This window comes from Oncorhynchus keta, chromosome 36 (genome assembly GCF_023373465.1).
Source record: "Oncorhynchus keta strain PuntledgeMale-10-30-2019 chromosome 36, Oket_V2, whole genome shotgun sequence".
In the NCBI taxonomy this organism is placed as follows: domain Eukaryota; kingdom Metazoa; phylum Chordata; class Actinopteri; order Salmoniformes; family Salmonidae; genus Oncorhynchus; species Oncorhynchus keta.
Genome location: NC_068456.1, coordinates 16,702,844 through 16,725,938, shown reverse-complemented (window position 1 = coordinate 16,725,938; position 23,095 = coordinate 16,702,844). Strand labels below are relative to the sequence as shown.

The 23,095-nt window shown below is 42.2% G+C and overlaps 2 protein-coding genes across 3 annotated transcripts in view; both read left to right on the top strand.

Annotated features, from left to right (window-relative positions):
* The window catches only part of LOC118369715 (cGMP-dependent protein kinase 1), a 140,670-nt gene extending 130,150 nt beyond the window's left edge, over positions 1-10,520 (top strand). For both annotated transcript variants that reach the window (XM_035754346.2, XM_035754345.2), the window contains exons 10-18: positions 5,534-5,630; positions 6,253-6,392; positions 6,512-6,601; positions 7,335-7,476; positions 7,590-7,753; positions 7,858-7,980; positions 8,514-8,576; positions 8,662-8,728; positions 8,819-10,520. In XM_035754346.2, the coding sequence (XP_035610239.1) occupies positions 5,534-5,630; positions 6,253-6,392; positions 6,512-6,601; positions 7,335-7,476; positions 7,590-7,753; positions 7,858-7,980; positions 8,514-8,576; positions 8,662-8,728; positions 8,819-8,917 (985 nt within the window). In that variant the 3' untranslated portion in view covers positions 8,918-10,520. The remainder of the gene's footprint in view (positions 1-5,533; positions 5,631-6,252; positions 6,393-6,511; positions 6,602-7,334; positions 7,477-7,589; positions 7,754-7,857; positions 7,981-8,513; positions 8,577-8,661; positions 8,729-8,818) is intronic.
* A 3,194-nt stretch (positions 10,521-13,714) lies between these two features.
* Positions 13,715-15,897, top strand: LOC118369913 (dickkopf-related protein 1-like). The gene is made up of 4 exons (XM_035754686.2): positions 13,715-14,077; positions 14,234-14,372; positions 14,601-14,735; positions 14,975-15,897. The coding sequence occupies exons 1-4, from the start codon at positions 13,877-13,879 to the stop codon at positions 15,256-15,258; spliced, it is 759 nt and encodes a 252-aa protein (XP_035610579.1). The 5' UTR covers positions 13,715-13,876; the 3' UTR covers positions 15,259-15,897.
* Positions 15,898-23,095: the final 7,198 nt, after the last annotated feature.

Below are 23,095 nucleotides of genomic sequence, written 5' to 3'. Positions count from 1 at the left end.
TCGACCCATCAGGAAGTCCAGTATGCAGTTGCAGAGGGAGGGGTTTAGTCCCAGGATCCCTAGCTTGGTGATGAGCTTGGAGTGGACTATGTTGTTGAACGCTGAGCTGTAAATATTAACATTATTCTCATAGTTATTTCCCATCTTGTCCAGGTGGGAGAGGGCAGTGCACTTGAGATTGCGTCATCTGTGGATCTGATGGGACAGTATGCAAATTGGAGTGGGTCTAGGGTGTCTGGGATGATAGTGTTGATGTGTGTCGTGACCAGCAGGTTTCCTTGGAGCTCTTGTGAACAGGGACAGTGGTGGTCAGCTTGAAACATGTTGGCATTACATGTTGGCATCTACTTTCAACACCATAAGCTGTCCATTTCCGATGTATTCAACACCATAAGCTGTCCATTTCCGATGTATTCAACACCATAAGCTGTCCATTTCCGATGTATTCAATACCATAAGCTGTCCATTTCCGATGTATTCAATACCATAAGCTGTCCATTTCCGATGTATTCAATACCATAAGCTGTCCATTTCCGATGTATTCAACACCATAAGCTGTCCATTTCCGATGTATTCAATACCATAAGCTTCCATTTCCGATGTATTCAATACCATAAGCTGTCCATTTCGATGTATTCAACACCATAAGCTGTCCATTTCCGATGTATTCAACACCATTGTCCATTTCCGATGTATTCAATACCATAAGCTGTCCATTTCCGATGTATTCAACACCATAAGCTGTCCATTTCCGATGTATTCAATACCATAAGCTGTCCATTTCCGATGTATTCAACACCATAAGCTGTCCATTTCCGATGTATTCAACACCATAAGCTGTCCATTTCCGATGTATTCAACACCATAAGCTGTCCATTTCCGATGTATTTCCGATGTGTTGTTTTAGAACCCCAATCGATGTAAGTTACTCAAATTTGGCTTATTGTGAGGTCAATGACTCTGATAAATACATCATGGTCAAGAAACATATTGTTTTTAATCAAATCAATTCTAGTAGTAGCAAGCTATCAAAGTTGACCTCTGGTCCTCCTTCTCAACTTTGTGCTCTCCTTTTCAAACTGTTCAGAACATAGTCTATAGGCTAGTCTGTGCGCAACATCAAAAATGTATTTTCGGAAGAAGCCTTTGACTCGCCTCCTGAACTGCCGCTGTAGGTCTACACAACACAGCATTGGTTAGGCAGCACACAAAAAGGTTTTTGATCAGCAAGAGCAGAGCAGGCCGGGGCTCGGGGTTGGAATATCCATTGCAGTGTGTAATGCAGACTAGTTTTATTTACACCATCCCAGCAGATATATTAAAAATATAACTTTGCTCTGTGCTTCTAGGAGTATGAACTTCGTAGCCTATAGCCTATAGGCTATGGATCATTTGACTGAGACCACACTAAATGACCTATAGGCGCACTTGATATTGCTCACCCAGAGGAGAATCAGAGATGAGTCACAGCATTGGGCACACGATATACAGTATAGCCTAATAAGCAACTAATTATAAAACAGTGAGAAATATTGACAGTTAATCAATTACAAATTACTAGATTTAAAAAACTAGATTTTAATACCCTCTCCTTAACTGAAATTGAAAAAGCATGACCCTCCCCCATTTTCCTCCAAGTAACCATTCTGTACATTTTTATCCATCCCTTAACACAACAAAAACTAGACTATGGTGCCTCCTCCAATGAGATGCGCTAGTCTTTGTTCATTCACTCTCTACATGCACAGATGATGCTGACCAATCACAAGCAGGCTCTCTCACTCTGCACAGTTACACGCTGGTGAGGACCTGTGTGTGCATCGAAACATGAGTGCTGCTAATGACAACGTCGATTTGATGCCAAAGAAAGGCCGCATCTTCAGAGTCGGCCTATGGCAGTATTTCGGCTACAAGCAAACCGATGTCATCCACATGCAAGTGTTGTGCAGAAATTACCTCAGATTTGTGGTGACCACATTAAAATATATCATCAACAAGCTGTTTTCACCCACAGGACTGGCTCTGACTGGAGGTTTTTTGTTTGTCGCACCATAGTCTAGACACTGTTGTGCACGAAAAGCCCATGAGGGGGGGCCGTTTCTCAGGTACTGTATCTGGCGCGCCTGGCACCTACGATCATACCACGCTCAAAGTCACTCGTTTTTCCCATTCTAACATTCAATCGAACAGTAACTGAATGCCTAGATTCCTGTCTGCCTGCTTTACATAGCAAGTCACGTGACTCACTGTCTGTAGGAGTGAACGATTTTCATGAAAGGAGTGGTGTACCTAATAAACTGAAAGGGATGGTGTACCTAATAAACTGAAAGGGATGGTGTACCTAATGAACTGGCTGATGAGTGTATTTGGATGATAATGTTAATAATCCTATATATTATCATATGTAGCCTATAACAATGTTGGAAAAGATTAGCACAGTATGTATGCATTAATATGATCGTATTTCACTTTAGAAGTGATGCTTTCTGGCTTGACAGTTGTTTTAACCATGTCTGATGGAATTACCAAGTTTTCGCCAAGTGTTTAAATATTGCTATTTCTAATCAAAATCGCAATTAGATGTCATCCACACAATATTTAATGACCCACGTGCGGGTTATACATTTGAGTAATTTAGCAGATGCTCTTATCTAGAGTTACAATTAAGGTTAAGTGTATTTTTTCTTTCACTGAGTCGGCTCTGGGATTTAAACCTGTGACCTTTCGGTTACTGGCCCAATGCTCTTAACACTAGTGTGTGTATTTTTTCATCACACTTGTATAGATGAACTGATTGCTTTTATGTATATCTGCAATTTTCTGCAGTTCGATCAGTGGCGGTTTGTGCCTTTTAAGATGAGAGGATCATTTTTTTATGAGCATGGCCGTATTCCTATTACATCATGTTGGATGACTGTCATTCATATTCCATTCATCCATCTCAATGTAACATCGATAGGTTTAGGCTAGACATGATATTATAATTTTCCCTGTACCCATCATGAGGTTGCTACAGCCTAGCCTATGATTGACAACTTACAGCGTAGGTGCACAGGTCAATTTTTATGAATCAAGGTGACAGACAGGGACATTCAATACCGCCTGGCACACTGTTGCCTGCATCTAGCTGATCTAGGGTGTAATCATTAGTCCGACAGTTGCAAATGAAAGTTTCTCTGGACAAATTCAGATATTATATGTTTATCCCTGTTTCGTTCAATTTGCTCCGTTTAAGAAACGTTTTTCAACAGAATCAGCGGAGTGAATACACCACTGATCACACGCGAACACAGTTCACTTTCATAGCAGCCACATTAAAACAGCATGATCACTTTACTCATTGTACAGTATACATAATTCCATGTCACAACGATCTACACTCTCTCCTCCTCTCACCTTTTCCCTTTGCTTGTGGACTTAAGTGCAGAACATATCAGCTATCTGTTGAGTAGGTGAAAAAAACGGATCCTTTCATTGGGTTGACAACATGTCAGTTCATGCTGCAAGTGCTCTGATAGGTTGGAGGACGTCCTCCAGAAGTTGCCATAATTACTGTGTAAGTCTACTGTATGTAAGTGGGTGAGAACCATGAGCCTCCTAGGTTTTCTATTGAAGTCAATGTACCCAGAGGAGGACAGAACAGAGGAGGACAGCTGTCCTCCGACTACACGATAGTGCTACCCTACTGAGTGCTGCTGAGGATACTGTAGATCTTCATTGCAAAACAGTGTGTTTTAATCAATTATTTGGTGAAGTGAATATATTTAGTATAGTTTTATTTAAAAAGCATAACTTTTTTAACGTTTTACTATTTTTATTTTTATGAAATTCAATAAGGAGGATGGTCCTCCCCTTCCTCCTCTGAGGAGCCTCCACATAAGTCTATACATTTTAATTTATTTATTCTTTCTTCCATTCTCAACTACTGAAATGGGCTCCTGAGTGGCGCAGCGGTCTAAGGCACTGCTTCTCAGTGCAAGAGGCGACACTACAGTCCCTGGTTTTGAACCCAGGCTGAATGACATCCGGCCGTGATTGGGAGTCTCATACTGCGGCGCACAATTGGCCCAGTGTCGTCCGGGTTTGGCCGGGATAGGCCATCATTGTAAATAAGACTTTGTTCTTAACTGACTTACCTAAATAAAGGTTACACATAAATAAGAGTTACGTTGAACTTCCTTTACCTGTGATGACAATGGTACAACGTCACCATCTTGTGGTCATAAACTCGTCTTACAATCAAATTAGCTTCTGACTGAGGTAGGTCTGAAATGAGCTGTAACGCTTCCCTTCTCAGGTTACTTGGTCAGGAAACTATCTTGGCCTTACCCATCACCATTGAATGGTAAAACTCTTGACAGTGGGAGGGGTAAAGCTGCCAGCCACCCTCTTTGGATTGTAGTCTGGGCTGTGTTCCAGGAGATGGGTAGAGTAGAGGGGAGTGATGAAAGGAGATGCTGGTGAAGCCCAATAGAGCCGTGTTCAGTACTCAGTGCTCAGGGACAAGTGGGCCTCGCTGTCACCCCTTGACTTGTGAAACTCTTGACAGGGAGAGGGGTCAGCTGTCAGTCACCCTGAGCTGTAAACGGGCCACCCTTTTTTGAGTGCAGTCTGGGCTGTGTTCCAGGAGATGGGTAGAGTAGACCGGAGTGATGAAAGGAGAGCCTAGTGAAGCCCAATAGATCTGTGCTCAGTGCTCAGTGCTCATTGACAAGTGGGCCTCACTGCCCCTGATAAACATGTCCTTTTTCTGGGAAACAGGGCAGACAGACAGACAGTTGTACCAACTGGCAGAGTTGGTTCCATTGACAACACCTTCTAGACAACACCTTCTACATGTGAGACTGTGGAGAAGACCACAAACAGAGTCATCATCATAAACATAATTGCCCTCCAGTAAGGAGGTCTGTGATTGGAGCTCATCACTAGGGCCCAGATGTTTCCTGGTAATGTCACATAGTCCAAGAAAAATTCCAGTATGGGTTAATGTGGCTGGACAGGTGTGATATTTGCAATCGCTGTGAAGCTGCTGTCCTTGCTCTCTCCCCTTTCACATGGAAAAGTATGAACCAGTCCACAGTCACAGTGATTGTTTTGGCATGCATCTGAGGCTGAAGGTGTTGACCCTTCATCCTCAGGCCTCTATCTGTCCTGATCCTCTCGATCACACTACTGAGCTGATAAGGCCCACAGGATTAAACAGTAACCAGAGAGAACACTGGGAGTGACAGGCCTAGCCATTTGGTTCCAGAGGAGTCATCGCATGTGACTTCTGTCCCCCTCCGTCTCTGGTGAAATGGGAACAGACAGGGGAGAGAGAGGTTCTGTATTGTGATAGAGGTCAGGACTCAGGACATTAAACAGGTCTGGTGTACTGCAGGTGTTTTTTTCTACCTGTTAGTTAATTGATCAATGCCAATGATTGGCCAGAGATCCCACCATCTGTCCCATGTTTTAATCAGTGTAGAATTAAAATAACTAAAAAATAAGAACTACCTCAAAGTTAACATGTCCTTGTTTTCTGTCCCTGCAGGTACGAAGCAGAGAACGCTTTCTTCTCCATCCTCAATCTACCTGACTTCAACATCATTGACACACTGGGGGTTGGTGGCTTCGGCCGCGTAGAGCTGGTAGGAACCACAACGGCCATATGTCGGCCTCCGGACCTAATAGCAAGCTATTGCTTAATGAACACTGCCGTGAATAGCATTGTGTAGCCAAAATGTTGAGTAAGCTGTCATTTGAATTTTCTCTGCCAGTTGTCCACTTCAATGGTTCATGTGCAAAACATGAGACAAAATATCCACAGAAAAGTATTGTAAAACTGACTTTTTAAAATGCTGGTACTGCCGTTGCAATTTCCATCACCTGGCACGTGCACAAAACCATGTAAACACCTGCACAAGTGCGGTTAATATGCATGCATCGTCTGAATGTATTTACATGATGTGCACCTGCCTCAGATTATGAACAAACAAACCATGAGAGCCATGCACAGAGACCTGCATATTGAAGTCGGTTTAATACTACTGTCTTACAGATATTTTGACTATAATTTCCAACGGCATAAGGGCGAACTCAGCAGACAGTTAATTCAACATTCTGACTGGTAAAGGGACTGTTCAGTCTTCTGGAATCTAGAGACAAATGTAGGAAGTCCACACTAAGCTGCAACTTCCGTTGAATTGCATTGATGTCTTATTGAACTGTTGCCTACAGCTAACAGTGCCCTCCTCTCTCCTGTGTCAACAGGTCCAGCTGAAGAGTGATGAGTTGAAGACTTTTGCCATGAAGATCCTGAAGAAGCGTCACATCGTGGACACGCGGCAGCAGGAGCATATCCGCTCTGAGAAACTCATCATGCAGGAGGCCCATTCTGACTTCATTGTCAGGTAGAGACACTCATGCAACACCTGTCCACAGACACTTTTAATTCACAGTGAAACTGCAGAGGACTCACCCTCCCCTCACTACTGTCTTGATATCCTTGTGCTCTGTGTTTCAAATTCAGACTGTACAGGACTTTTAAGGACAGTAAGTATCTCTACATGCTGATGGAGGCTTGTCTGGGAGGAGAGCTGTGGACCATTCTTAGAGACCGGTGAGTGTTATACTTTGACCGAACCACCATTGTGCGCATGTTGCTTTTGTCTATCCCCACCATACTCATTCATGACACGCAGGTTAAAATACCAAAACCAACTGTGGATCAACTATATTAATTTGGGGACAGATCAAAACACACATGAAACATTCATGGACATTTAGCTAGCTTGCTGTTGCTAGCTAATTTGTCCTGGGAGATAAACATTGTTTTGTTATTTTACCTGAAATGCACATATGGTCCTATTTTTGCGGTGTCTTTGTAGAATTTTAACCCATTTTGAGTCATACAAAATCATGTGTTCTCTACTCCGACAATTAATCCACAGGTAAAAGGGGAAACCTAGTTAGTTTATTTTTGTTAGTTAGTTCTTTTGATTTTCTCTACCCATTCATCTTTCAATCACCCACGTGGGTAAGTATGCTCGTGAAAAGAGTTTTGAGAGGTGGGACTTGCAGCGTGTCAAGCTTCTAAAGTAAAACCAAGTTTTAGTTTAGCGCCTGGCTACGCAGACTCCCGTTGACACCCGCGACCAGTTTGAATGAAATTAAACATTTATTTTGCAACGCTCGCGCACGCAAAGTGGCATAGTCAGCGTGTCAGGCCAATATTTCAACTAATTTCATTGTGCCTCGCATGTGTTTCAGTGAGTCTGTGGAAGAGCTGGTCAATGTGGGCTTGTTTGAAATATTATGGTTATTTTAGTGATTATTGTCACTTCCTTCTCCAGGGGTTCGTTTGAGGACTCCACCACTAGGTTCTACACAGCTTGTGTGGTGGAAGCATTTGCCTACCTGCATTCCAAAGGCATCATCTACAGAGACCTCAAACCAGAGAACCTTATACTCGACCACAGGGGCTACGCCAAGCTAGTAAGGGACACACGTTGTGGTTTCAAAGCTTGATGACCTAAACCTCTAACCCTTTGAACTATGAACGCTGCAGGTTGCAACTAAGAATGTATTTTCCCATGTTCTTTGCTTAGGTGGACTTTGGCTTTGCCAAGAAGATAGGGTTTGGAAAGAAAACGTGGACGTTCTGTGGAACACCAGAATACGTGGCACCAGAGATCATTCTGAACAAAGGCCATGACATCTCAGCCGACTACTGGTCTCTAGGAATCCTCATGTTTGAGCTCCTCACCGGCAGGTATACAGACAAACCTGATAATTACTCTTAAATTAAAGTGTAAGGCTAGATGTCAATTTAGATTGGGAGAAATGTTATCGTCTACTTCTACCCCGGTCTTCCAGCCCTCCCTTCTCTGGCCCTGATCCCATGAAGACCTATAACATCATCCTGAGGGGCATTGATATGATTGAGTTTCCAAAGAAGATTACCAAAAACGCTGCCAACTTAATAAAAAAACTATGCAGGTGAGTCGCACCCTCAACAATTATTGTTTAAATGCTCAATGTAATCAAAAACGTGATTTTCCTGTATTTTATATATATTTCCACACTACGAGGTTGGAATAATACTGTGAATTTGTAAAAAGTATGATAATGCCCTGTTAGTGTAAGATTTGTTTGAAAAGACTACCTGAAATCTGTTTTGGTGGGTCGGAGTTGTGGCCTTACATGGCGACATCAACATACAGTAAATTAGTTAATAGACCAATAAGAAAGAGAGTTTTGTACCTCTCTGCCAGTAAGAGCTCATTTTCAGTTCTCCTGTCCCCACTCAGACCACTCCCAGACAGTCCTAGCAAAATTCTTTCCTGAAAAAAATCCTCTTTGACAAGAAGTTATTTTTGTAACTTTTTGACTATTTTAATTGAAAACAGTCACACTAATGTAATTTATTGTCACCCAGAAAATATTTGATATTGAGATAAAAATGGCTGCATTGGACCTTTAATATAATTTGGTTTTAAGTAGAGAATTTAACCATGATGTGTCCATGTTAGGGACAATCCTTCAGAAAGACTGGGAAACTTGAAAAATGGTGTTAAAGACATCCAAAAACACAAGTAAGTTCATGGATATGGAGCCATATTATTCTACTCATCTTTCCACATTTTGATGTTTACAACAACAGTTTCTATACATTTCCAGATGGTTCGAGGGCTTTAACGGGGAAGGTCTACGGAAGGGAACTCTGACACCCCCTATCATCCCTAATGTAAGTCACAAACAAAGATCTCAGCAGCAAGCTGCTTTCATAAGAAGTTTAAGTGGTTCAATTCCCTGTCTGTCTTTGTCTGTCAATCAGGTGACATCATCGACGGACACAAGTAACTTTGACAGCTTCCCAGAGGACAATGAAGACCCTCCCCCAGATGACAACTCTGGCTGGGACAACGATTTTTAAACGTCACCCCCCACCCCCAATACCAAATTATCTTCTGTCATTGGCCTGGGGGCCTACTTCCTGATGTAGTGTCATTCTAAAGACTGTGATAAATAGGAAGAGGAGAGGGGGAAGAGAGGAAGAGGACCACAACCGCTGTGGGTCACCGATATGCCTTCGCTATATGTGGCTCTGGGACTAGAATTTAATGAACTTAGCATATCCTCAGTGTTCTCTCTCTCTCACAGACACAGACACAGACACAGACACAGACACACACACACACACACACACACACACACACACACACACACACACACACACACACACACACACACACACACACACACACACACACACACACACAGACAGACAGACAGACAGACAGACAGACAGACAGACAGACAGACAGACAGACAGACAGACAGACAGACAGACAGACAGACAGACAGACAGACAGACAGACAGACAGACAGACAGACAGACAGACAGACAGACAGACAGACAGACAGACAGACAGACAGAGAGAGAGAGAGTCCTAGAGCTGAAACAATGCCTTTTCCTTTAGCAGAGTGCGCGTGTGAGACTGAGTGTGTGTACAATATGTGAGTATGTGAGAGTGTAAGGACACTATAAGGAACGATAAAAAAAAAGTTAAATATATAGGGTGGAAGATGAGTTTTCTGTTGCGGCCACAGACCTGCACTGCTCCTACAGACACAAACAGACAGGCTGGGTCCATGTTTGGAAGGCTTCCCCTCTGCACCCTGTTTTCTCTCCAAGACTTCTATTACTATAGCTGGTTCCTGAGGTTTGGCTCAGCAGTACCTAGTACCTACAGTATCTGGTACCTGGACCTCCTCAATAGGGATACAGGATCTTAAAACTGAGTCTGACAAGCCAAACAGGTACCAAGTGCTCATGACGAACCAGAATGTTACTGTTTGTCCTTAATATTACTTTTAGAACCACAGAGTATATGTACATATTATTTGAAGTTACATTCTCACACATGCACATAGGCTGCTACACTCATCTACTTTACTCATGTACACTGTATGCAGCAGCTAGTTAGCTTTAAAAAAAAGCAACCTTTTTGTTCCGTGCTTCTGATGGAAAAATTATGACCTTTCAGATGTCCTGCTTACAAATGTAATCAGTCACACATATTCATCCCTCATTTCTGGAAAGCGATTTGTTATTATGCTGTTATTAACAAACTTCATCAACAACAACAACAGTGAAGATCCTCGGACCATCTTTCATTTCACAGGCATTGAGCGATCAGATAATAAAGATTTATTTTGAAAGTCTACTCTATGCTCTTAGCTAAACATCAACCTTACATATTGCAAATGTCTGACATTCACATCATATGAGTTGCTATTTCATCATGTAGTTGCTAACCAATCAATATAAATACCATCCCTTTAAATAGGTAAGTCCCATTTTCACGCCACAGTAGTTTAATTTACCAGTTCTAATGGAATTTGAATGCCTTCAGTGCTGCCCTTTCTACATTATTGTAAATACAGGTGCTGAATTAAATTTGAATGGATGAAATGTTATGAGCACTGGTTATTGTTACTGTGTATTGATATTAAAGTGCTTGATTACTTTGTAATGCACTTGCTTTCTTTCTCTAGAGAATTGTGTTGGTTTGTAAACTTAAGTGACAGTCTGTTTAATTTAATGTATGACTTGTTTAGTTCAAGTCATACAAGTCAACGTCAACTCCAGAGGACAATGATACATACATAAAAAGAACAGTCAGCAACCGAATACTATTCATTCCTTGTTGTCATAAGTATGAAGTGTGCATCAGTCATATTTTGTAGTAGCTCTGTTTTTAAAACCGTTTTTGTAAAACAGTTGGTGGACTGGACAACCAACATGGTTATGTTTTAAGAGTAACGCTAATCATTCATTCATCATTTTCTCTACACTTGTGGTTCAGTACCTGACTGTCCAACCCCAGTAATCATTCATCATTTTCTCTACACTTGTGGTTCAGTACCTGACTGTCCAACCCCAGTAATCATTCATCATCAGTAGAACAATGCAAGTGCCTTAAATCAATGGCATCCCAATTAACATCATGTCATCATTTCAATACTGCATGAACAGTAAGCGACTCATAACATTACATCTGTTGTCACACTGTCTCCTAGATGGCTGCTTTCCACATATATATATATATATTTTTTACAATAAAATAAAAACACTGTAGACAACAACTGAAAGTCTGTATAAAACAGTATTTTGCACCGTTTCACCCTTTACAAAAATATAGATTTAAGGGATATGTAGCCTAACCTGAGTGCACATGGTATGGAAACAAAGTAGAAACACTGACTGCATTATGTGTACACTCTCCTTTGGACATGATAGTGGGTCGTTGCACCTGAAGACTGAGACCTGGGCCCTTATCCACAAAGCCTCTCAGAGTAGGAGTGCTAATCTAGGATCAGTTTCTCATTTAGATCATAATGAATAAGACTATATAGACAGGTTGGGACCTAATCCTAGATCCGATTTCTACTCTGAGACGCTTGTGGATAATGGGCACAGAAACTCACATGTCAATGTGATGGATAAACCACCACTTAGAATGACCGCTTCAATCAGATAAAGAGATGGCAAAGATGATTAGCAGTTTTCGGCACAGCTGGTTTGTTAAATTGAGAGGGAATGCTTAGCGCTGTCAATCTTTTTATTTTATTTAAAAAAGTGCTGAGTTTGCAAAGGCCCAAGAGATTATAATCGGAATTTTGCTTCAATCTTCACTCATGTACAAGCATCTGCAACCCAAGCCACAAATAATCCAGATTATATGGCACAGACAAGAACACGTAGCCTAGGTCTGCATTACTTATTTTAAACACTCTAATTGCCGTGATGCAGAGACCAATAGAAAAGATTGCAAACATTTCAGTTTCTTGTGCACCACTTTGTCATTCACAATTTGACAGACCCTTACTGCTTTAATTTCCAGTGATTTGTGTATCCCCAACCATTACAATCCGAGTTGCCTGGTGTATTTTCCTTGTGTTTTTGTTATGTTTCTACCGCAAATGCATTTTCAGAGGGCCACGTGTACACCCTTTAAAAAGTCAATACAACATACTTTTCATACTTTTCTTCATGTGGCCAATCTAAAGTTAAATTAACATTTTCTATTCAAAACACCAAGTCAATAATATAGAGAAGGAAACATCCACAACCACAAGAGTGTGCAAAAGGTTAGCATCTTCCTGTTCACCCCAAAGTAGCCTGACTCAAATGAAAGCAACTTGTAGGCTTTGACAGGAGGACCTTATAAGCTTTTCAGAGATGTTTTATCTAGTTCGTAAATATTCAGATGCCAGTAATCAGACCCATCGAAAGTGTATTCACAGAGTTGGAATTGACTCACGAGACAGGTGTGTCACCTCTGTGTGATCACTTGAACCTATCAAAGGGGTTCTTGTTCATTCACGTTGGTTAAAAGCTAAAGCATCAAACCAAACCACCAGACATACTTTAGCGCCAATTCGTGTTCGTGTTCAGGTAGGCAATATGTGTATGTCGACATTGCTTCTTCATTGTCTATACAGTTATAAACCACCAGATGGGGACCAAGTGACAAACTATTTATGTAGCCTACAAGAGAAGCAAGCACATTCTCTACGGCCTCGCTTTCTCACCCCGTACAGCAACTGTTTTGGTGCCTTTTCTGGATATATTGTAAACTTTTTGAGACTATTTGTGTGGGAGTGAGCTACTGGCCATGGGAAGAGCAGAGAGTCACTCTGTCCGATTTGGTGGCCTATTTTAGCCTGTGTCCTTCCCAAGCGCAACCTGATCGCAAGCATGAAAGATCAGAGTTGTCTTTTATCTCAATGTGCCAGTCAGCCCTGAAAGACCTCTCCACGGAAGCCCATTAATTCAGTAAACTTTCGCACCCCTTAATGGTTTGCATATCCTATATTGATGTCCGCCGCTAGTGTAATCAAGCACACTTAGAGGATAATTGCGCCCTTTGCAATCAGAGAGATCAAATGAAGTAGTTAATCGACGGAAAGTAGCTCCAATCACCGTGTACACACAGCCAAAGGACAGTTAGGCGACTTGAATGTCAAAGGAAAAATAGTGCGCCTTTAGGAAAGACCCTTCCACTGTCCCAAACTTTCCCAAAAGAGCGTAAAAATGGGAGAATGTGTCCAGACAACAGATACAGTTCAATCATAGGATGTGGTAATAAGGAAAAATGCTATATTAAATCACAATATTTGCGAGATATGAGCGCAGATTTCAGACTATGTACAAACAGTACATAGCCTTGCATGAGCGGCTTGTGCGAGCCAGAACGGTTCATAGATTTCAGACCATCTTACCAAAAATAAGCAATTTAGGGTCCGTGTCAACTGCTCGTCAAGCGTAGTCTATTAGAAGTTCTGGATTTGAGCATCTCCACAACTTATTCTGTCTGAAATGTGAGTAAATAACTTTGGTGCCAATTTAATCAACATTTGGCTACACTAACCAGTTGACAGAAATGTGGTATTGGCTACAATGCCATAATAAGCCAGGAGTTATCCTGAGCTGTATCCAAATGGCATCCTTTATTAAGTATCGTTTAAAGAATGAGGTCTCCAGGCAGGTGATGTGCGCAATCCCAATAGAGACTTGTTGATCACACAAACATTGTGAACCGAAATCCTGGCGGGGCAGTTGCCCATTTCCGTACAGTGGAGTGGATTTTAAGTGCCTTTGAAATTCCACCCTCCGCCTTTGTTGTGTGCGGCGAGGGGCGGGAATAAATACAGACCCAAATGTATAAAGAGAAAATCGCAGAGCCATGCGTCAGGATACCTCAAAATACCCTACTAACAACAACCTCTTGAGACTTTGTGGTAGGATACAAGACTTAAGCGGACTTTTTAACAATACATTTGACGGATTTATTTATAAGACCGATAATTTACATAAAGAAGAAGTATGCCTCATCTGTCAGTGCTTCGTTTTATGGCCGTGTATCTCATGCTGTTTGGATACCTTGGGGATGCTTATGCCGGGGCGGTTTTACTGAACTCTAATGCCATCAAGAACTTGTCTGGTGGCAACGACACGGTTAGCCCGAGCCCACGCCCGTCTTCACCAGATAGCGACAGGCAGAAAGCATTCGTGGACACTTTGCAGGTAAGAAACCCTTCTAGAAAGCTCTAGGAGCTGTGCGTAATACCAACACTAACCAATGCCCAAACTTTTGTTGGACACGTTACAGCTTTTACCGAAATGCGTTCTGCATTTATGTTCCAATGGAAATACATATTTTATTATGTCTATTTATCTTAGCTTATTTGCACATATGATGATGAGTGTGGGACCGATGAATTCTGCAATGATATCCGAGGCGCGTGCCTCCCATGCCGAAAGATCCGGAAGCGGTGCGCAAGGGATTCAGTGTGCTGCGCTGGGAACCGCTGCATCAATGGTGAGCTCAACATATCCACATGTTACATGTTGTTATCCTTTCAACCATTTTCAGATGATGATACTTTTAATTCATGGGATGTCTTGTATTGAATTTTAATGATGTGGTAAGAGAGGTATTGGGAGTACAACAATAACTTATGGATAAGAATGTTGGGGTGTCATGAGATATTGTAATTATCTTGAAAACTTTATTAGCGTTTATTGATAAGTGTACCTTTTCCCTCAGGTGTTTGTCAGGCCAGTGATCAAGATGCTGAAGCTGTAGTCACTACCAGTGTTGGGAATAGGCAGAACAACACCATGGAACACCATGGCAAGAGACTGCCTCTGCCCCAAGGTCAACCACAACATTCTGTCAAAGGTAGGTGTGTATTACACACGCACACATGCACACACCCACACAACAAACACTACCCAAAAATATTCTATAGATTTGTCCTCCCGACACTGTCCACTTCGGACTAAATTTCCATTGAAAACACAAAGCCAAGGGGTTTGAAAGAAAACATTTCATTGTAAAAATTCCAGCTTTGAGGCCTTTGCCGAGTTTCCAACAGAACACGTCATATTTACCTCTCTCTTCTCTCGCTCTTTCTCTAGGTGGGGAAAGTGACAACTGCCTGAGGTCCTCTGACTGCTCTGAGGGTCTGTGCTGTGCACGCCACTTCTGGTCTCGTATCTGTAAGCCGGTGCTGACGAAGGGCCAGGTGTGCACGCGTCACCGTAGGAAAGGTGGCCATGGCCTGGAGCTGTTCCAGCGCTGTGACTGTGGAGGTGGTCTCTCCTGCAGACCGGAGAGAGGAGAGAAAGACCCCGGAGTCAGCAGAACCGCAGACCGGAACCTACACACCTGCCAGAGACGCGGACACACACACACACCCTGAACATACACACTGCCTAAGATGCTGACACACTGCCCATAACCTACACATTTGTCAGAGATGCTGGCACGTACGCACGCACGCACGCACACACACACACACACACACACACACACACACACACACACACACACACACACACACACACACACACACACACACACACACACACACACACACACACACACACCACCTGGAAAGGAAGAACAGATTCCAGAGAAAAGTGATACGCTCAGAGGGATGCGATGGTGTAAAATGGACCAATCTGATTCCCCTGGATGCTGGAGGGTGCCGAATAAGGAAGTTGTCATTGGATGTGTCTTGGAAAGATCGATAGGTCATTTAAAATGGCAGAGTTGTTTTGTTTCTCTTTTTATGAAACTAACCTTGATTATTGCAGTAAATTACTGTATTGTAAATACTATACTGGAGGTGGTACTTAACTGAGCTATTGAATTCTGTCAACACCAGTATGATAAATAAGAACACAGTGCTGCGTGGTTCGTTTCCAATATTGTAAATGTGTACACAATATGATTTATATTGTTATTTACTGTTTAATGTAAAATGTATATTTGTTTTATTTACTTGTAAAAAAAAAAGTAAAGATATTTGTTTTATTAAAACATTATAGTAACCTGACCCATGTTGTAAGTGTGGCTGCTCGAGTTCTACAAGAAAAAAGCATGTTTGTCTGTTTTACAATGGTTGTCTAACAATAATCTAGTATTTGATATTGTGATCCGGGGGAAATGTGCAAAACAACCCATATGCCAATAGTTTTTGACTATTCGTCCCAAAATGATGTCCAACAGCTTAATGATTCAGTCAAGCTCTCCAAAGATAGGGGGTAGGGAATGTTTTTAGCATTCCAAGCTAACAACCACCCCTTTTGGAGAGCAAGAGTTATTTAGGCATGCTCTTGGTAGCATTTAACTCCTAACCCAGTCCACACAAATCAGTGGTTAAGACTGGAGAGTTAGAATTTTTGGCCCAGCTATCCTGGTCATGGTTTTTACACATACACACACACACACACACACACACACACACACACACACACACACACACACACACACACACACACACACACACACACACACACACACACACACACACACACACACACACACACACACACACACACACACACACAAATGTAACATCAACTATCACAAAACAACATAACTTTGTATGGGGGCTTGACCATAAGAGAAATATCATAGTGGTGCGGCACAGTCCTTGGGCCATGCATTGCTTCCTGTAGAAAAAACACACCTAGTCATTAAAGACAGAAACACTACAGCAGGGGACTACAAAGACAGTAACGCTGTATCCAAAGAAAATAGTTTATGATAAGTATCCCAGTGTCCTCCTTGGTTCTTTGGTGTTTCTGGCTAACTTCTAATTACACCTCTCCTAGCCTTCATGTGAAGCTGAACAGAACATAGAGATAATGTAGCTACCAGCTAGCTGAGCTTACTCTCTAATTACTTTATCTAACTCAATCTAAAGAAGGATCATGAAATGGGGATACCACACGACTTAGGTTTACTGTGACGCAATGCAAGTGTTCTTCATGCTCACTGCACGGCAGTGACACACCGCATTTCCTGCACTTGTGCAATAACATATAAGCATCGACCAAACTCTACCTGCGTGTCTCTAATTAGGACAATGTGGATTACATGATTGATGGCAAAGGAACGACTGTGTCTTCTGGCCCAGCCTAGCAGACGGATTCCCATGTTGACATCCCAGTGATTTGGATCAAAGGGTGGAAAAGGGAAACATTTGATTTGTAACCATGCAAAGTGCCCTCTGTAACCTTTCATGTCACGGCCATCCATATACAGTACACTATGATGGTTAAGGATGGATGTTTATACAGTATCAGAAGTGATTTGACCCAGGTCTTTAAGCTCTTTACATTGTTTGGGGGTAATTCACCATATCCACTGCAAATGTAGCACCCAACCCCCAGTTGTGCATGGCAGTTGGCAGACTGACAAACACACAGATGTATTTTACATCAAGAAGTAGCCCATGCTCCTATTAAATGACTGCCAATTCCTGTATTGTCATCATAAAGCTCCAGCATGAGCTAAAGCATGTTTGCTGGGGTTCCTGGAATCAGTGTCTCTGCAGAGCCACTCATAATTAGGCTAACCACACACTCGCACATCCCACTCGCATGTCCTAGGAGTGGAAAATTATACATGAGTAAAATACTAACCAAACACCACTTATGCTTCTAGGGCTTTGAGATGGCTTTATTATGACCTTGTGTTATCTGGAAGTCTAAACATTACCATAACATTTATTGATCTTATCGAGAAGATCATAGAATCGCCGCTCCTGTTTATGACGTGCACTCGGATTGTAATTTCAATTGACCATAAAACCATAACACTGATGATGGCCACCATTGATAAGTCTGTTGAGTTATGTGTATGTGTGTTTTCAATTTCCCCATATCAATTCCAAATCTTTATTGAGTTATAATAACACACTGCCTACTTGCGTTTATTTTCAAGCTATATTCAAATCTCTTATTTCACTTTTAGATCTGATAAGCACAATAAACCATTTCACCACTAAAGTGGCCGGTGTAATCATCATTATTATTCTAAAAGGTTTGCAAAACATCCATGACAAGGCTATATAAACAAATGTGCAGTGAGACGCATCACAGATAAAATACAAAAGAGATGAGGCTGTGTACACATGCATAATACCTGCTATTCTGTCACATGATCGGGGCATGTATCTGGGGAATGTGGATCCTGATCAAAACAAGTTCTTATCAAAACATTTATCCCAGGGAGGTGTTATCATACTGTTGGTCGCTGGCACGGTGTGCCCCATATAGAGGCACAATGCACACTATTCATCTCAGTGACGTAATCGCAGTGACTATCTGAGAGATTGCGCAACAGGGGGACTCTCCCTATCTCTGGGAAATTTGTCATTAAAAAGGTACACGTCATCATACACAATGCTTTGTGTGTTTAACCGTCTCATTCGAAAACAATTGAGTCCTACTGATTCAAATTCAAAATGATTACGATGGAGTCTTTCACACCGTGAGGAAGTTGGATTGGGTACAAAAAGGTGTGTCGTAGACTGCCCTCAACAGGTGAGTCTGTCTTGTTGATTGCTCTTGTTCCTCAAAGGCCATGATGGGACCTACACTTTCCCCCCACAGTTATAACAGTCCTAAAATAATGGTAATAACTAACTAGTAGTGTTGTAGTATCTCAAGTGGAGTAATGTTTTTTTTTTTGTTATGTTACAGTGATGCAGCTGGTTGCCTAACTTTTTGCCGTGGCAAATTAGAATCCATTGGTTCCATTGAACAGCATGGAATATAATATACTTCCAATCATATGTATTTTTTCCCAATCTGTTTCTCTTAGCCATAGTGATGTCTGCAGGTCTCCTCATATGGCGGCCAGGAGGCTCGGCATCTTTCTGTACTACCCCAAGAACGCTGCTCTGGGCTGGCTCTCCTGGGGGGCCCCTGGGTGTCTGGTTTGATCCAGGCTGGTGTTCCATCCATCTGTGGCCGACGCCTCCTCTGTGGTCTCAGGTCTGTCCCACTCTGATGATGTCATGCTAAAGGACATTTAACAACACATGTAGTAAACTTGAAACAGGAAGGGCAGGCATATTCTAGTGATTTGTGGACCCTTTTCTGGCAGATAAATGGATTTCATTGAGTTGAATCACATGTGAAATGTCAGAGGCTGTCTTGACATTGATATAAGGACCATACATGTCTTGAAGAGAAACTACCAGCCATACATTGTAATTTGAGCACTCCATTTCCAATAAACACATTTGCACTTGATGCTTTTAACTTCTTTCATGGCTTTCTAATTTATGTCAGCAAGGGAAGCATATTATTAAGTGCTATCTTGGCACATGTTCAGTTTCGAATGTCTCATACACCTGTGTTCTTCAGGTGGATTCAATTCGTCGTCTCTTTCTTCCTGATGTGCCAGTATTCCAGCTCGGCCACAGATGGGTCCCATACACTGCAAACAAACAATATGCCCATTGTTTATACAAATAATAAGCCAATATGCCATGTCTGCCCCCTGTGCCAGACAAAACACAGCAAACAGATGCTCCGGGGGGGGGGCTAGGAATAAAAATGCCTACTCTACATTATCCCTGATCCAGAACCTTTTCTGTTGGCAGCCAGAAAGCTGGCATGAATGCTGCTGTATAAAGTCTCTCCGAGCCACAACCACGTTGTGCAAAGCTGTTTCACACGTATAATTTACTCATTATTTGTACATTTTTCTATGTAAAAAGAGATTAGATTAATTGCAATGGCAGCTATGCTGGAAAATCAACACTGACAGAGAAAAGAGTCATTACTCAGTAAAAATGAAAGCTATGCTGTCATATAATGTTCTAATTGAGTAGACCTGTGGAGTGGCAGTGTTCAGAACAGCTGACTCAATGGCAACATATAGTTAATATCCATCCGTGACACAGACACATTTGTGGAAGGCCTGAAGTAGTGTGAATCGTCAAAAATGCAATACTTGGCAAAAACCGGTATAAATGCTTGTCAGTAGACAAGTGACCATAGCTAATTCAGTATGCTCACAGGAGACAGAGAGCACTTCCCCTGAAACAGGAAATAGATGTCTCTGGACTTTGTTTAATAACAGAGTTTTGGAAATTAAATTATGAAACCCTTCGACCGACAGGAGATGTCTGTCTACATCCCCTCTCTCTCCCCTATCTGTCTCTCTGTCCCCTGCCTCCCCCTTCTCTATCACACTTTCTTTCTCTCTTACTTTCTTCTCTATACCTCTGCCTCTCCCTCTCTCACCCCCCCCCCCCTCTTTCTCATCTCTCTTTGCCCTCTCCCAGCACATGGAACAATATAATTCCCCACCTTGCCTCTCCATCTCCCCACTCTCCCCCTAATACCTATCCCCATGCCTCTCCCTCTTCACATCTCTTTCTCCCTCCTTTTCTCCCTTTTCCAGGGAAATCAGAAAAGATGGAATGTCACTCCTCACCCTACCTAGTGTCAGTCCGGTATTATCAAAAGAGCAGAGCCCCAGAGCAGCCTCCTGAGCTCGAAGGGGAAGCATCCCATTAGACAATAGTACAGCAATGGCCTCAGAGGTTCCCCCATCGTCCCATTAACACACTGGAAAGGGGTTGCTGTGAGTTTGACATTACCTAGTGGTAATTAAGTTATCGTATTTCATATTGCAGTACAACTACTGTAATCTAAATAAAGTATCAAAGCAAGCATTGTGTAATGACACACAGCAAAATACCATAGAATTGATGGTATTGTACTGTAAAAACTTCCAGACTGGCAGCGACTCCAGGGCAAAACAAACAAATAGAACATCGAAGAATGCTCAACCATTTCAAGTTTAAGGCTTGCTGCCACTCCAATCTGTCCCCTTTACATTGTAAATTGATGGGGCATGACTACCACATACCAGTTAAATTGGTATAAAATTCTCACTAAGGGGTACAACAAATATAGCCTCTTACAAGGCACGCCTCAAGGTATGTTAATTAGTGAGCCAGAAACAACAATACCATGCACCACTAGTGGTCAAAAGGTTTTTGACGCTCAAAAAATATACAGTATGGTACTGTATTCTGGGAATGAAAATACAGTACCATTCGAAATGCAGCAATTCTTTCCCCGTCTACATTTTCCCATAGTTCACCATCATTTACAGTATGCAGCAGTAAACTGTTACTGTTGATAATACCTCAAATTACCATATAAATGACCATTTTCCGTTACAGTGCAGTCCTCAGGGATGGGGGAGGGGGGGGGGCAGGGATGGGGCGATTCCCTCCGTCCCTACATCCCCCCCTCCAACCCCTTTCGGGCACTCACCTAACCCTTTGATACTCCTTTGCTCCCTCCCTCCATTCCTCCTACCTATTAATGCCCCTGTTCGTTTTGCCATCAAAAGACCGTCTTTAAGTCCTTCAAAAAAGGGGGTTGGAGCACAATCTCATTTGCGTGAGGGGACTTTACAAAGGTAGAGTTTGGTAGAATAGAATGAAAAGGGAGACGGCAGTGATCTGGTGCCTTGATCTCCGTGAGGGGTAAATGGACTGGATTGTCTTGGCCCCTGCTGGTGGGCTAAGCTGTGACAGAGTTAGTGGCAGGGGGTTAAATCAAAGGTTGGGTTATCCTCACTGGGTCATCTCCAGCATATTAGGACGTTGTCTAAATGTTGATTCGTTCACACCAACATCTGAGGGGACTTGATGAGGTGCCATAAGGAACACTCAATAGACTGTCCACTCCCCTAAAACAGTCAAGTTCACCTCCATTAGCAGACATTCTGACATTCTGATATTCGTAAGACTTCTTTTCTCTCTCTCTCTTTCCTTGGTGAACTTCAAGGACTATGAACGTAAAATAAAATATAAGCATTGTATTTCACTCAGCATCATCCTCACTCACAGTCCTTACTAGTTGAATCATACTCATAACTAGGGCCCTACGGTTTACTTGACCACATGACCTGACCAACACAAACTACAGATGTAGAGTATTTCTAGTGAAATCCATACAGTCAGTACAAACTCAGGGCCCTACTCATAACTGATCCCCGATGGCCTGCATGCTGTGTGACTGTTCTGCAGGTTTACAGTGACTGAGAACACCCCACAGCCGTGCCGTGGAGTTGTGTTGAGGTTGCAGCCTGTGTGTGTTCCTCCATTGTGGGTGGGAAACTTTACATTACTGTCACTCTCACGACTGATGTGAATAACAGGACATAAATCACACTAACTCAGCCCTGGACTCGCAGCTTGGGCTGAGAAACATGGATTTACACTGATCATGCATACCACCCCCTGTTGAGGGTGGTGATGGGAATGGTTGGCACAATTTGAGAAGTTGTGGACATTGCAAGTATTTGTGATGTTCTCATGCTACTAGGTAGCCACCCAAATGGCCAATTGATACCAGATTTCAGATAAGTTATTGTTGGAATCAAACTGTCCCTACATGTCAGATGCTGTCCCAGAGATGTCTTAACTCTCCAGTAACCCCAAACCGTTCCCTTGGCTCGAACTACACAGTCACATCAACTCTTAGCCAAGCACCAAATCCTCCAGAATCCTTGGTGATATTTTTGGACCTATTCTGAAATTCAGAAAGACATGGTGATTAAGCAATATTAATACTTTGGTTAAAATGCTAACTACTATTGTTGGTATCAGCACATTCCTCAGTGCATGCATTTGACCATCGCATTACACATATTAAATCTCCATTCAAGAGCTCTTCTATTTTGTGGCACCCTGCATTTAACTGACAACCCCAAAACAACACTGGCAGCCTCACAAATGTTCCATTTAATTTAAATTGTGCTTTTGGCATTCAGACGATGATAAACATCTGTTTAGAGCAGGGTGGTCAGCACAATCCAAAACCGCACCACTTCACTGTCTCCCTCACAAACATAAACAATCACATGACATACTGATGTCGCAGGGAGTACTGGTATTCTGAACACATATTACATTTTAGTGATGTGCGGCAATCTCCAACATGCCGATTAATTTCTGTCCTACTGGTCTACTAATTACGTAACTGCTGTCACAGATCTCTGGACAAGTTCTCTACAACTTTAATTACCAGTCCTCGAAGATAAACCTATGTTCACTAAAAACACAAGCAACACTAGGCCTGCAGGGAGTGATCTAAGCAGCTGATAGGGCGCTAACTAGAACCCTTGATTAGCAAGGAGCTAACCAGAACCCTTGTGCATGATGTTTTAATTCAACATAGTGCCCCCACTCTCTCTGTCCTATCACAAAT